General features: G+C 35.3%; 1 protein-coding gene across 1 annotated transcript; it reads left to right on the top strand.

Annotated features, from left to right (window-relative positions):
* The first annotated feature begins 11,371 nt into the window (after positions 1–11,371).
* LOC148014344 (ras-related protein RABA1f-like) lies at positions 11,372–14,327 on the top strand. Its single transcript, XM_087667362.1, has 2 exons — positions 11,372–11,781; positions 13,411–14,327. Exons 1-2 carry the CDS (start codon positions 11,564–11,566, stop codon positions 13,841–13,843), a joined length of 651 nt encoding a protein of 216 aa, XP_087523488.1. The 5' UTR covers positions 11,372–11,563; the 3' UTR covers positions 13,844–14,327.
* Positions 14,328–16,530: the final 2,203 nt, after the last annotated feature.

The following is a 16,530-nucleotide window of genomic DNA, read 5'->3' as shown; positions in this document are numbered from 1 at the left end:
TGAATTTCTTGTTATGTCTTTCGGTTTGACTAATGCACTAGCTATATTCACTCATATGATGAATCAAATATTTTTGAAGTATGAGAATTTTGTAATTGTTTTCTTTGATGACATATTGGTTTTCAGTTAGATTGAAAATGAGCATTGTGAACATCTATCTTTGGTTTTCAAATTGTTGAAAGAGAATCAATTATATACTAACCCTAACAAGAGTGAATTTTTCCAAACCCAAATTGAATACTTAGGTCATATTGTTTCTTCTGATGGTATTCAAGTTGATCCTAAAAAGATAAAGACAATTTTTCATTGCTTGCATTGCCTTTAACGAAATTATTAGAGAAAGGTGTTGTGTATCATTGGTTATATAATCAGTAAAAGACTTTTGATTTATTGAAACATGCTTTAACACATGCACCTATTTTGCAATTACCTGACTTTAATCCAACATTCTTTCTAGTAGTCAGTGATACTAGCGGATCAGGAATAGAACCTCTCCCCATGCAAGATTCACATCCCATAGCCTATTCTAGTTGCAAACTTAAACCCTCTGAACTGAAGTATTCTACCTATAATAAAGAATTGTTAGCTATAGTTCAATCCTTGCGTCAATGGAAACACTATCTAATGGGATACGAATTTATGATCAAAACTGGCCAACAAAGTATCAAGCATATTCTTAGTCAGCCATAAATCTCTGACCGTCGTATCAAATGGGTTGCTTTCATTCAAAGTTTCCATCCACTTATCCAATATCAACCCGGAAGAGAGAATGTTGTTGCCAATACATTGAGTAGGAGACCAAGTATCCATAATATTTTCCTTATATCTTTTGATTCCCTTATTCCTATGAAGGATACCTATGACCATGACCCCAATTTTCAAGCTGATTGGAAAAAATTAGTTGCTAATAACTAGATTCCAATTGATTCTTTGTCTTATTCTGATAGATTTATGTTTTATAAGAAAAGATTGTGTCACTAGTCCATTTAGATCATCTGTGTTGCACGAATTTCATTGTTCTCCATATCAAGGCCATAGGGATATTATTTCTACTTTAAGAACATTGGTTGAAGATTTTTACTGGCCATAAATGGAATTTGATGTTCCTAACTTTGTTTTTGAGTGTTTAATTTGTCAAAGAGTCAAGCGACACCATGGTAAGCAATATGGTTTGTTAATGCCTTTACCAATTCCTGAACGACCATGGGAACATATTTCAATGGATTTTATAACTGGTTTGCTTGACACACAAGCTAATCATGATATGATTTAGACTATAATAGATCGATTTAGCAAACAAGCATATTTCCTACCATGCAAGAAAACATTTTTACACATCGAAAAGAGAATATTGCAAAGTGTTGAGAAACACCCCGTTGTTAAGTTAGCCCCTAGATTTTATGGACCTTTCAAAATAGTTCACAAAATTAATGGCATTGCATTTATGGTCAAGAAAATATTATTTTGCATGATGATGGATGCACACGTGATTTTATTTCTCCAATTAGTAAAAGAATTGAATTGACCTACTGTTCCAACTCATTATCGTATAAAGGCTGCATTCTTAGGGACTAGATATAATGGTAAACAAGAAGTTCATGATTTAGAAATTAAAATTGGTGATTATGTTGAGCATAGAAATTTCTTGGTTCTACCTTTTGCAAGCTAGTGACCTTATTTTAGGAATGCCTTGACGTCACAAATATAATCCCGACATAGATTATTCCACATATTCCATTAAAATTCTTTCTAACAAAAAACAAATAGCATTACATGGAATGCACACCTTTGATAATTTTTCTTTGCTTAGTCACACACAGGCTAAATATGCATTAAGAAAAGGTAGTAAATCATACTTAGTATGGATTAATGAAATTGAAGCTAAGGAAAATTAGATGCATCCTAGGCATGTACACTTTATTTCACAATTAAAAGATTGTTTTGCTATTGATTTACCCCCTGGTTTACCACCTCCATGTCCTGAATATCGTAAAATAGATTTAAAGCCCAAGTTCGCAACCCCCATATAAAGCACCTTATAGACATAATCAGATTGAGCATAAAGAAATTTAAGCACAAGTTGAAGAATTGTTAAACACAAGACTCATTAGGCCCAGTAGTTCTCCTTTTTTAATGCACCTATTCTATTAGTCAAGAATAAAAATAATATATATAGGATGATGTACATTGACTATCGTGCCCTAAAAAGAACACTATTAAGAATAGATATCCAATACCTAGTGTAGACGACCTCATGGATAAACTATAAAAAGCCACTATTTTTAATAAGATAGATCTCAAATCTAGATATTATCAAGTACGATTAGATACACCTGACGTTTTCAAGACTGCATTTAGAACTCAATTTGGTCATTATGAATTTCTTGTTATGTCTTTTGGTTTGACTAATGCACCAGCTACATTCAGTGGTATGATGAATTGAATATTTTTGAAGTATCATAATTTTGTAATTGTTTTCTTTGATGACATATTGGTTTTCAGTAAGAATGAAAATGAGCATTATGAACATCTATCTTTGGTTTTGAAATTGTTGAAAGAGAATCAATTATATGCTAACCATGACAAGAGTGAATTTTTTTAAACCCAAATTGAATACTTAGGTCATATTGTTTCTTTCAATGGTATTCAAGTTGATACTAAAAAGATAGAGACAATTTTGAATTGCCCAATCCCTAAAAATATGTATGAATTACGTTCTTTCTTAGGACTTGCCAGCTTTTATAGAAAATTTGAAAGAAATTTTTTATCACTTGCATGCCTTTAACGAAATTATTAGAGAAAGGTGTTGTGTATCATTGGTTATATAATCAGTAAAAGACTTTTGATTTATTGAAACATGCTTTAACACATGCACCTATTTTGCAATTACCTGAATTTAATCAAACATTCTTTCTAGTAGTCAGTGATACTAGCGGATCAGGAATAGGACCTCTCCCCATGCAAGATTCACATCCCATAGCCTATTCTAGTTGTAAACTTAAACCCTATAAACTGAAGTATTCTACCTATAATAAAGAATTGTTAGCTATAGTTCAAGCCTTACGTCAATGGAAACACTATCTAATGGGATCCGAATTTATGATCAAAACTGACCATCAAAGTATCAAGCATATTCTTAGTCAGCCACAAATCTTTGACCATCATATCAAATGGCCTGCTTTCATTCAAAGTTTCCATCCACTTATCCAATATCAACTTGGAAGAAAGAATGTTGTTGCCGATGCATTGAGTAGCAGACCATGTATCCATATTATTTCCCTTATATCTTTTGATTCCCTTATTCCTATGAAGGATACCTATGACCATGACCCCAGTTTTCAAGCTGATTGGAACAAATTAGTTGCCAATAACTAGATTCCAATTGATTCTTTGTCTTATTCTGATAGATTTATGTTTTATGAGAAAAGATTGTGTCACTATTCCATTTAGATAATCTATGTTGCACGAAATTCATTGTCCTCCATATCAAGGCCATAGAGATATTATTTCTACTTTAAGAACATTGATTGAAGATTTTTACCGGTCACAAATGGAATTTGATGTTCCTAACTTTGTTTATTAGTATTTAATTTGTCAAAGAGTCAAGTGACACCATGGTAAGCAATATGGTTTGTTAATGCCTTTGCCAATTCCTGAACGACCATGGGAACATATTTCAATGGATTTTATAACTGATTTTCCTAACACACAAGCTAATCATGATATGATTTGGACTATAATAGATCGATTTAGCAAACAAGCATATTTCCTACCATGCAAGAAAATATTAATCGCATCTCAAGCTACACAATTATTTTTGAAGACTGTTTTCACTAACCATGGTTTGCCAAAGTTATTATTTCTGATCGTAATTCTAAATTTTGCAATAATTTTTGCACTACTTTGTTTTCTAATTTAGGCACTAAGATTGATTTCTCATCTACATTCCTTCCTGAAGCCAATGGGTAAACAGAAGCTACTAACAATACAATTCTAGATCTTTTGCATGCATACACAATTTCAAAACCACAAACATGGGATACACAATTACATCTACTTCAATTTGCATACAATAATACACCACACATAGCTACACATAAAGCACCTTTTGAAATCATTTATGGACATAGATTACCTACACCTATTACATCATTATCGAATAAAATTAAAGCTATTGATGATGTTGCGGTTACGCATGCTACTATTTTTGGTGAAGTTAAAGACATGATTGCGAAAGCCTAGCAATCATACACTAAACAAGCCAATAAGAAAAGAAAAGCCATGAGTTTCAATGTTGATGATTATGTTTGGTTGCGCATTGAAAAGAGAATATTGTAAAGTGTTGAGAAACACTCTGTTGCTAAGTTAGCCCCTACATTTTATGGACCTTTCAAAATAATTCACAAAATCAATGGCAATGCATTTATGGTCAAGAAAAGATCATTTTGCATGATGATGGAAGCACATATGATTTTATTTCTATAAAAATGGTAAAAGAATTGAATTTACATGTTGTTCGAACTCATTATCACATAAAGGCTATATTCTTAGGCAGTAGATACAATGGTACATAAGAAATTCATGATTTAAAAATTAAAATTGGTGATTATGTTGAGTAGAGAAATTTCTTGGTTGTGCCTTTTGCAAGCTAGTGACCTTATTTTAGGAATACCTTGGCATCACAAATATAATCCCGCCATAGAAAAATTTATTTTAATGAAAAACAAATAACATTACATGAAATGTACATCTTTGATAATTTTCCTTTGCTTAGTCACACATAGGCTAAACGTACATTAAGAAAAGGTAGTAAATCATACTTAGTATGGGTGAATGAAATTGAAGCTAAGAAAAATCATATGCATCCTAAACATGCATAACTTCTTTCACAATTAAAAGTTTGTTTTGCTATTGATTTACCCCCTGGTTTACCACCTACACGTCCTGAAAATCATAAATTAGATTTAATCCCAGGCTCTCAACCCCCATGTAAAGCACCTTATAGACATTATCAAATTGAGCATAAAGAAGCTCAAGCACAAACTGAAGAACTGTTAAACTAATGACTCATTAGGCCCAATAGTTCTCCTTTTTTGGTACATATATCATATTAGTCAAGAAGAAAAATAATACCTATAGGATGATGTGCATTGACTATCGTGCCCTAAACAAGATCACTATTAAGAATAGATATCCTATACCTAGGGTAGACAACCTTATGAATAAACTACAAGGAGCCACTATTATTAGCAAGATAGATCTCAAATCTGAATATCATCAAGTACAATTGAATACATCTGATATTTTCAAGACTATATTTAGAACTTAATTTGGTTATTATGAATTTTTTGTTATGCCTTTCGGTTTGACTAATGCACTAGCTATATTCACTCGTATGATGAATCGAATATTTTTGAAGTATCAAAATTTTGTAATTGTTTTCTTTGATGACATATTGGTTTTCAGTAAGATTGAAAATGAGCATTGTGAACATCTATCTTTGGTTTTCAAATTGTTGAAAGAGAATCAATTATATGCTAACCATGACAAGAGTGAATTTTTCCAAACCCAAATTGAATACTTAGGTCATATTGTTTCTTCTTATGGTATTCAGGTTGATCCTAAAAAGATAGAGGTAATTTTGATGTGGCCAATCCCTAAAAATGTGCATGAGTTACGTTCTTTCTTAGGTCTTGCAAGCTTTTATAGAAATTTTGTAAGAAATTTTCCATTACTTTCATTGCCTTTAATGAAATTATTAAAGAAAGGTGTTGTGTATCATTGGTCTGATAATCCGCAAAAGTCTTTCAATTTATTAAAACATGCTTTAACACATGCACCTATTTTGCAATTACCTAACTTTAATCGACGATTCTTTCTAGTAGTCACTGATGCTAGCATATCAGGAATAGAACCTCTCCTCATGCACGATTCACATCCGATAGCCTATTTTAGTTGCAAACTTAAACCCTCTAAACTAAAGTATTCTACCTATAATAAAGAATTTTTAGCTGTAGTTCAAGCCTTACGTCAATGGAAACACTATCTAATGGGATCCGAATTTATGATCAAAACTGACCAACAAAGTATCAAGCATCTTCTTAGTCAACCACAAATCTCTGACCGTCATATCAAATGGTCTACTTTCATTCAAAGTTTCAATCCACTTATCCAATATTAACACAGAAAAGAGAATTTTGTTGCCGATGCATTGAGTAGGAGAGTAAGTATCCATAATATTTCCCTTATATCTTTTGATTCCCTTATTCCTATGAAGGATACCTATGACCATGACCCCAGTTTTCAAGCTGATTGGAACAAATTGGTTGCTAATAACTGGATTCCAATTGATTCTTTTCCTTATTCTAATAGATTTATGTTTTATGAGAAAAGATTGTGTGTCATTATTCCATTTAGATAATCTATGTTGCACGAAATTCATTGACCTCCATATCAAGGCCATAGAGATAATATTTCTACTTTAAGAACATTGGTTGAAGGTTTTAACTGGCCAAAAATGGAATTTGATGTTCCTAACTTTGTTTTTTAGTGTTTATTTTGTCAAAGAGTCAAGCAACACCATGGTAAGCATATAGTTTGTTAATGCCTTTACCAATTTTTGAATGACCATGGGAACATATTTCAATGGATTTTATAATTGGTTTGCCTAAAAGCACACAAGCTAATCATGATATGATTTGGACTATAGTAGATAGATTTAGCAAACAAGCATATTTCCTACCATGAAATAAAACATTAACCGCATTTGAAGTTGCACAACTGTTTTTGAAGACTGTTTTTACTAACCATGGTTTGCCAAAAGTTATTATTTCTGATCGTGAGTCTAGATTTTGTAATAATTTTTGGACTATGTTATTTGCTAGTTTAGGTACTAAGATTAATTTCTCATCTACATTCCGTCCTGAAACCAATGGATAAACAGAAGCTGCTAACAGTACAATTCTAGATCTTTTGTGTACCTACACAATTTCAAAACCACAAACATGGGATACACAATTGCATCTACTTCAATTTACATACAATAATACACCATACACAGCTACACATAAAGTACATTTTGAAATCATTTATGGATATAGATTGCCTACACCTGTTACATCATTGTCGAACAAAATTAAAGGTGTTGATGATGCTGTCAATACACATGCTACTATTTTTACTGAAGTTAAAGACATGATTGCGAAAGGCCAACAATCATACACTAAACAAGCTAATAAGAAAAGAAAAGCCATGAGTTTCAATGTTGGTGATTATGTTTGGTTGTGCATTGAAAAAAGAATATTGCAAAATTTGTAAGAAAATTTTCATTGCTTGCATTGCCTTTAACGAAATTATTAAAGAAAGGTGTTGTGTATCATTGGTCTGATAATCCACAAAAGTCTTTTGATGTATTGAAACATGCTTTAACACATGCACCTGTTTTGCAATTATTTGACTTTAATCGACCATTCTTTCTAGTAGTCACTGATGCTAGTGGATCAGGAATATGATATGTCCTCATGCAAGATTCACATCTCATAGCCTATTGTAGTTGCAAACTTAGACCCTCTGAACTGAAGTATTCTACCTACAATAAAGAATTGTTAGCTGTAGTTCAAGCCTTACGTCAATGTAAACACTATCTAATGGGATCCCAATTCATGATCAAATTTGACCAACAAAGTATCAAGCATATTCTTAGTCAGCCACAAATCTCTGACCGTCATATCAAATGGGCAGCATTCATTCAAAGTTTCCATCTACTTATCCAATATCAACCTGTAAGAGAGAATGTTGTTGCCGATGCCAAGCTAATCATGATATGATTTGGACTATAATAGATCGATTTAGCAAACAAGCATATTTCCTACCACCATGCAAGAAAATATTAATCGCATCTCAAGCTGCACAATTATTTTTGTAGGCTGTTTTCACTAACCATGGTTTGCCAAAAGTTATTATTTCTGATCGTAATTCTTGATTTTGCAATAATTTTTGGACTACTTTGTTTGCTAGTTTAGGTACTAAAATTGATTTCTCATCTACATTCCATCATGAAACCAATGGGCAAACAGAAGCTACTAACAATACAATTCTAGATCTTTTGCGTGCATACAAAATTTCAAAATCACAAACATGGGATACATAATTGCATCTACTTCAATTTGCATACAATAATACACCACACACAACTACACATAAAGCACATTTTTAAAATCATTTATGGACATAGATTGGCTACACCTGTTACATAATTATCGAACAAAATTAAAGCTACTGATGATATTGTCAATATGCATGCTACTATTTTTGATGAAGTTAAAGACATGATTGCGAAAGGCCAGCAATAATACACCAAACAAGCTAATAAGAAAAGAAAAGCCATGAGTTTCAATGTTGATAATTATGTTTGGTTACGCATTGAAAATATAAGATTGCAAAGTGTTGAGAAACACCCTCTTGTTAAGTTAGTCCCTAAATTTTATAGACCTTTCAAAATAATTCACAAAATCAATGACAATGCATTTAAACTAGAACTACCCCAACACTGGAAGATACGTAATACTTTTCATATAAATTTGTTACGACCTTTTAGAGGCCAATTACCTATTCACCCTGTCTATGAAACCCTTGTTTATTAGAAGAAGAAATTGAAATTCTTGAACCTTAAACTATTCTAGACATTAACTTTATGATCACTAGAACCTGCCATAGATATTCTAGATATTTAGTTAAGTTTAAAAATCATTCTATTGAAGAAGCCCAATAGATGCATATCCACGACTTAAGTCCTTACCCCTCACTGCTCGCTCCACATTGAGCTTATAGCAGTTGAGGACAATTGCTATCCCACATCGGGGGTATGATGCCAGGAGGCATATTCCACAGTGGATTTCATGAGGCTATTCGATGGATCCGATAAAACTATATATATTCGTCGAGGCTCGTACATAAGGTGGATTTCTTGTGCTAGAAGTTGACGGGGATGCCTATCTTTTTCAGGTGTTAGATTAATTTAATGTGTACGTGGGTGATTCCACAACGGGTGATTTCACAAAATACATATTTAAATTAATGAACGTTTATGAGTTTAGAGTGCACTCATATTAAATTAAGGTTAGGACAGAGTTTCAACCTATTTAATTATTTTGTAGCTGAAGACTGCTAAGTATTCACTTTTGTGGGTTTTATTTTATTATTTTTTAACAATTGTGAATGCTTTAGTTGATGTGTAGAGCAAGCAGCGGTAGCATTGGGAAGCACCGAGCGATGGTGTGTATTTAGATTATCTAGAAGAATTATTATTTTAATGGGTGCGCGCCTTATCACTAGGCATGTCATCAATATTTATTTAGACGTATTTATTTATTAAAACGTTGGATAAACATTTATTATTTTGTATACACATAGGCACTCGGTTTAAATATTTTATTATTGGACATTGTATTTGGGCATAGTCCACCTTTTGGGACGCCCAAACACTTTACTTTTTATTTTGGCAAAAGCAAACATAAAAGCTAAAAGCATGCTAATTGTAAATTGGGCTATTTTTTAGCTTAGAGATTAATAAATTTATAAATACGTGCCTTGTGAAGCGCTCACAAAAGGCATGGGGGGAGATTCTGCCCAATTTGTCTTTTTGTCTCATGTCGTGCAAATCTCTCTTCTTACTTTATAAGCTTTTGTAGAGTTCTTTGTTTTTGGGGACCTTTTGGTGTTCACTACGCGCGCATATGGCATCTGATTTGTGCACTAGCAAGAGAGAGGAAATAGGGGGAGAGAAAGAAAAAGAGAGGAAAGAGAAAAATAGAAGAAGAAAAAAAATATAGAGAAAATAAAGCAAGAGAAAAAAACTTGAAAGAGAAAGAAAGGAAAAGAAAAATAGAGAGAGAGAGAGAGAGAGAGAGAGAGAGAGAGAGAGAGAGAGAGAGAGAGAGAGAGAGAAAATTGAGAAAAAAAATTATAGAGAAAATATAAAATTTAAGAGAGAGAAAGAGAGGAAAATAAAAAAGGAAAAGACAGCAGAGAGAGGGGAGAGAGACAAAGAGAAGAAAAGGAGAGAGAGAAAAGAAAAAGAAGAAGAGAGAGAAATTGAATACAAAGAGAGAATTATAGAGAGAGAAAATATAAAATTTAAAAGAAAGAGAAAAGAAAAATTTAAAGAGAGAAGGAAGAGAGAAGAAGAAAAAAAAGGAAAAAGGAGGAGAAAGAAGAGAGAAGAAGAAAAAAAAAAGGAAAAAAGAGGAGAATGAGAGGGAGGAAAAGAGAGGAGAGAGGGGGGGAGAGAGAGAGAGAAGAAGAAAAAGAAGAAAGACCAAAAGAGGAAGAGAGATGGGAGAAAAGAGAAAAGAGAAAAGTTTTTTGAAATTTAAATATTTTTTGAGAGAGGGGAAAGAGAGAGAGAGAGAACATATAAAATTTAAAAGAGACGGAAAGAAGAAAAAAATTAGGAGAAAGGGGAGGAGAAGAAAAGGGGACGAAGAGAGAGAGAGAGGAGAAGAAGAGATAGAATATGCACATAAAGAGATAATTATATATAGGGAAAAGATAAAATTTACATACTTTAAGAGAGAGAGAGAGAGAGAGAGAGAGAGAGAGAGAGAGAGAGAGAAAAGATAAAATTTAAAAAGAAAGAGAGAGAAGAAGAAGAAGAAAGAATATAAATTGAGAGAGAAGAAAAAATTTAAAAAGAGAATGACGAGAGAGAAAAAGAAGAAAAAAAAAGAAAAGAGAAGAGGGAGAGAGAATGAAAAGAGAGGAGAGAGGGGGAGAATAAAAGAGGGGAGAGATAATGGTAACTTGCTTTTTGAGTAGGTTTGTAAGAGGTGTTGCAATTTGGGCATAGTTTTTGATGAATATCCTATACCATCAAAATGAGAGGAAAAAATAAACTATAATAAAAAGCAAAGAGAGAGAAAAAATTAAACACAAAGAATAGAGGGAAAGAGAAGATGAAGAAAAAAAATAAAAACAAAGAGAGAAAAATGAGAAATCGATTGTTGAGCGAAGTTGCTATCACACGACAACTTCGCTTGTCGCTTCGAAACAACGAGACTGCTGCGAAGTGGCATCTATTTATAATTGACATCTTCAGGTTTGAACTATAACTTGAAAAGGTTGATTTGATCTGCGTATGTCATGGCCATTAGTGGTTTTAAAATTTTTAAAATAATTGATAAGCAGTAGGCCAATTTGTTAAAATAATGTTAAGAAAAGGAGAAAAAGGTCCTTTTGATCCTTTAGAGGAAAAAGGCGAAGCAAAGGTGCGGTCCACTGCCAAAAAGGGAGTGCAACCCGTACACACACGCACACACTCTCTCTCTCTCTACCCAACCAGTTTCAAAGTTCAAAACTCTCTCTCTCTCTCTCTCTCTCTCTCTCTAACCCTAAATAATAATCCTCCATTGCCGAATCGCCATCTTCTGTCGAAAGCTTGGCCCTCTCTCTCTCTCTCTCTCTCTCTCTCTCTCTCTCTCGTCTATCTATCTCTGTCCTCACTGCCATATCCAATCCGCCTCCCCCCCCCATCGTATGCTTGTCTGGTTTGATACATATTCCGGCCATGGCCTACCGATCCGAAGATGACTACGACTATCTGTTCAAAGTGGTGCTGATAGGCGATTCTGGTGTCGGCAAGTCCAACCTCCTCTCGCGCTTCACGCGCAACGAGTTCAGCCTCGAGTCCAAGTCCACCATCGGTGTGGAGTTCGCCACTCGCAGCATCCATGTCGACTCGAAGGTGATCAAGGCTCAGATTTGGGACACGGCGGGCCAGGAAAGGTGCCTTGTCTCTCTCATTGCCCGCTGCTACTGCTCTCTCTCGCCAGATCTGTGTTTCTATTTGACAGTAGAGATCTGCCATCACTCAGCATTGATCTGTTATCGTTCTGCAACTCGTAGCTGGGATGACTAGGAATTAGTATTTTTGTCTAGACTGATCCTTGACGAACACGTATGCTTGGCGGTTACCGTTTCCGTATAGGCCGATCTGCCTGTCCAGGTCCAGATATGGGAGTAGCAGTCTATCCTGGATCTCGTGTGCTTGGACGGTACACATCTGAAAATTAAATGAAAAGTGCTTATATCATAGTCAAGGATGCTTGGAGCAAGATGATAAATCAATGACAGATAGGCTCCTTATGTGCTTATCATTTGTCATGTGTCTTTCCTCTCTGCTCTGTAGGTAGCGTGGTTGATGTTGATGCAGAGATCTCTGCTTTATAGGTATTTAATGGACTTAGATATGATAGTCCAATAGCGATGACCACCTTTAGATCCTTTCAAGTCTTTTCTTATCAGTGCTTTGCATGGTTCAATTTGACAGATTTATGGTAAGTGTTCTTAAGCTGCCAGGTCTTTGGATAAGTTCCCTTTCATTGAAGAACTTGTATCCTGTCAAGATATAGTTAAGCGGAACTCTCAGTAGACCTTCCACAGTTGATCATGGTCAAAAGTTTCATTTCTCAGTTGATTCTGTGGTCGGTAGTATTTTGCTTAGATCTACAAAAGCAGGTCCGAGAGCAATTATCTTATCCTTACAGCACTTTTGATGTGTATGGTCACATAGTATTGATTTATCCAGCGCAAAGATGTAGCTCTATGGCTGGGAGCTGGAAATGCATTTCAAAAAGTGATCTATATATACTCTGTTGTCTGGGAGAATGGACTTTCAATGTGCAATATGCTTGCATGGTATTCATTTATCCTGCACAAAGATGTAGCTCTCTGGCTGGCAGCTGGAAGTGCATTTCAAAAAGTGATCTATACTCTGTTGTCTGGGAAAATGGACTTTCAATGTGCAATATGCTTGCATGGTATTGATTTATCCTGCACAAAGATGTAGCTCTCTGGCTGGCAGCTGGAAGTGCATTTCAAAAGGTGATCTGTACTTTGTTGTCTGGGAAAATGGGCTGTCAATGTGCAATCTTGTAGATCAGATCAGATAATGGTGATATAGGAAAAGATGGAAGCAGAAGATTTTGAAAGCAATGTTCATTGTGAGCATGATGCCTAACGATTCACCGACTTGAAAGGAAAAGATCATATACTGATACATTTTTGTAGTTATTACTTATTTTTGGACTTCATATAGCAAGGGATCCAAAATCCAAAAGAAGGTAAATTGTCCCTTTATTTGGTGGATCACGAGTCAGGACAATAATAATGTGGCTGGATTCCTTGGTGCAAGCATACTGCTTCAGTTCCTTAATCCGTCATATTATTTGTGTTTTCCATGTGTACAGCTTGGCTGTCAGTTTAGGACATGCTTTGTCTGTTCTTGGCAAACTTTTGTTTTGTTATATAAAGTTTTATATTTCTCATAACTCAAGATTTTGAATGCTGCTAAGAAATCTATTTCTGTACTTAATATCTCCAAAAAGAGTTATCATTTTGTCTTATGCAATCCAGGTATAGAGCAATTACCAGTGCATATTATCGTGGTGCAGTTGGTGCACTTTTAGTTTATGATATTACAAGGCATGTTACTTTTGAAAACGTTGAGAGGTGGCTGAAAGAACTAAGGGATCACACAGACTCGAACATAGTGGTTATGCTTGTTGGAAACAAGTCAGATCTTCGGCACCTGAGAGCTGTGTCTACAGATGATGGTCAGGCATTCTCAGAAAGAGAGAATTTGTACTTCATGGAAACATCTGCTTTGGAGTCAACAAATGTAGAGAATGCTTTTACTCAGATACTTACACAAATCTATAGGGTTGTGAGCAAGAAGGCTGTTGATGTTGGAGAGGATCCTGCTCCTGGTCCTAGGCAAGGTGAACCTATTAGCGTTCACAGTAATGATGCCACGGCAACAAAGAAAGTTGGGTGCTGTTCAACGTAGGAAGTTTATCACCTGTATTATTGGCCATCATTTTTGTTTTCTGACTGGAGTGGGACTTATGGCAAAGAAATTTTACGCCTTACCCTGTGTATTGATAGTTTACAAAGGAGGATCAGTGCTTCTGTATCACGCTTCACTGGCTTGGCCGAGCATATGTTTGAGGTTGAAATGCCTGGAGGATTGGTTTTAGCTTTTCCAGTTATTCATTCTGGAGCCTGCTACAGCATTGGAAAGAGCTTTAACTTCACAGAAGCAATACGAAGACATTATCCCACAACTTTTTCTGGAAATGTTAAGAGGGCTGCATAGTTCAAGTTTCTGGTATGTGGTGAATAATTGCACAGCAGCACTGGCTGCAATGTTCAGCTATACATTATTTTGTTAGGTGAGCTACATGTAATCCTGTTAGGTGATTTTAGCCTTTCACTCATACAGTTTTTGCACAAAGATGCTTATATTTTGACGTCGTTCCTTCATTTCTTCAGTTGCTAGTCGGTTTTTATAATGCAGAGGTCAAATAATGTCCTCTGCTTCATTGGCTTCTTGTGTGCATATATAGTTCTAGGTTGCTCAGGGGTGAAAAACATTGACTCTTATGTGAGGTGCAGGCTCACTCTTTGAGCAGTAATTTTCATTTTCTATGTCTTGGGTGGCTGGGGCTTTGCTAACTTTACTGTTCATTGTATTAATTAACTCATATAATTATGTGAGCCATGGCACTGCAGGATGTTTTGTGTAGTGAATTTTCCAGTCCATCGTGTCAAGCAGAATTGCCTTCACATGTATGTCATTTGCCTCTTTATGTGTAGTATACTTCCTTGGTATGTTGGATATCTTAAGCAATGTTTTAAGGGTTTTCTCAGGTTTGATGGGTATATGCTTTTTTACTGTCTTGTTCAAAAGGTAAATACTGTTTGCTTGGAAAGGCCAGTGCCTTCCAGTATGTTGGACTCTCGGCTATGAAAAAGCTTTTGTTGCAGTGCCTCCACATTTTCTTCTAGGTTTGAAAGCTATTTTTCTGATCAGTCAAGTGTTGTAGAATAGCTTGTATAACATATGTAAAGTTTTAAAAACAACTTGGGTGTGTAAAAAATTCAAAGCTTCTAGGATGATCAAATGAGTAATGGCTTGAAAGTCAAGCTTTATTTAGGTGGGGGTGTTAGGCCACATGCCAGTTTGGCAGCAGTTGTGCTATCTATGTTTCATCAACCTGTGGGCAAGCAGCCATAAGTCTAGCATGGTTTAAGCTGCCTAATTAGCCTTTTCCCATCTTAAGTTGTGACAATATTGAATCTTTTTCACAAGATTTAGGTAACTATTGTAGGGTCTGACCATGCTTCGTGGTTGTCAAAGCAGTTGCATTTCGTGCGCACTAAGAATTCTGAGTTAACATTCTGGAACTCTTTCAAAGGAGATACTGCATTCATATATTCTTAGCACCTAAAATTGACATTTGTTTGAAATATGGGCTTGCAACTGTTAGGTATTTGCAGTTGCAGGTGATATTTCGTAAAACACATGGGCTAGCACTCCTTGGCTTTACTTTGATGCACTATGCACTGAATGTTGCCAAAGGGGCTGGGTATCTTGCATATCATCATTTACTGGCCTTGATTAGGCCCTGCCAGCAGGGCCATCAACAGTGAATTCTTGCAATAAGATTGACTTCACTATGTCTAGGTCTTTCATGTTGTGATTATCTTGGAACACATCAAATTAGCAATTGAAAGTTCTCACAGTTTCTAAGGTTTGCATGAAACTCCTTTACCTCTTATGCAGGTATCATTTAGGATGAATAACTACAAATTAAGTTTGACAAGAATTGAAGCACTAGGGTGGGGAGGGTCATCACCATTAAGTATGAAATTGTGTAGGTCTCTATTATGAAAAACACTAATAATTACTATTTGAAATCCTTAACCATGGAAAGAGAATTTCAAATACGCTAGTCTCCCACATGAGATTGCTCATCTCAAACCCAAAACTTCCAATTTGATAAAACGTCATCGCTCTCGTTAGAACAAATGAAATGTGCACATGAATACTCAATAATTGGCTTGTTTTTAAAAGTAAAGGACTAGATAAATCGATCTAGCTAGACGATTAGTGTTACCTTGCTTATGAAAATATGAATCTAGAGACCTTGTTAGGAAGCATTCCACATTTGCAGGTGGCAAATGAAAATAGTCCCATTACATTCAACCTTGGAGGGTGTCCCACTTGATTATTGAATAAAGGTAGTGTTGCTAATATTGGATGGTTTGGTTTTACATTAAGTTTAAGCCTTTGATTTCAACTCTACACTTTGTGCTTCAGTTTGCCTTTTTATTTTTCATGAGGCACACCGAAAGATATTAGATCCCAAAAGCTCTCAAAACAAGTGCGAGGCACTTGTGTCTAGCTCATAATCTTTCACTCTACAGTGGTTTCTAACGTAGCGAAGATAGCAAAGAGGCTATGTAAGAAGCGTTAACAAAGGAGTGGGTGGCGGAGCAGTCCTTTGACTCACAAGAGAGTTACCGCCTGCAGACAGAGGGCAAGTTGTAGTCATTTGACTCACTAGAAATTCAACATGAGGGTTGTGCTGGTGTTCTTCCCGGGGAAGCCTCTGAAGTCCATGATGGTGGTTGTGGTTTAATACCATGCTTAAGGGTGTGAGGGCTAGAGGTGCCTTTTTTGGAGATGGG

This window comes from Lygodium microphyllum, chromosome 25 (assembly GCF_053477565.2).
Source record: "Lygodium microphyllum isolate KBCC chromosome 25, Lygodium_microphyllum_v1.1.10, whole genome shotgun sequence".
NCBI lineage: Eukaryota > Viridiplantae > Streptophyta > Polypodiopsida > Schizaeales > Lygodiaceae > Lygodium > Lygodium microphyllum.
The sequence above is the reverse complement of the archived record's forward strand: the minus strand, read 5'-3'. Positions and strand labels throughout refer to the sequence as shown.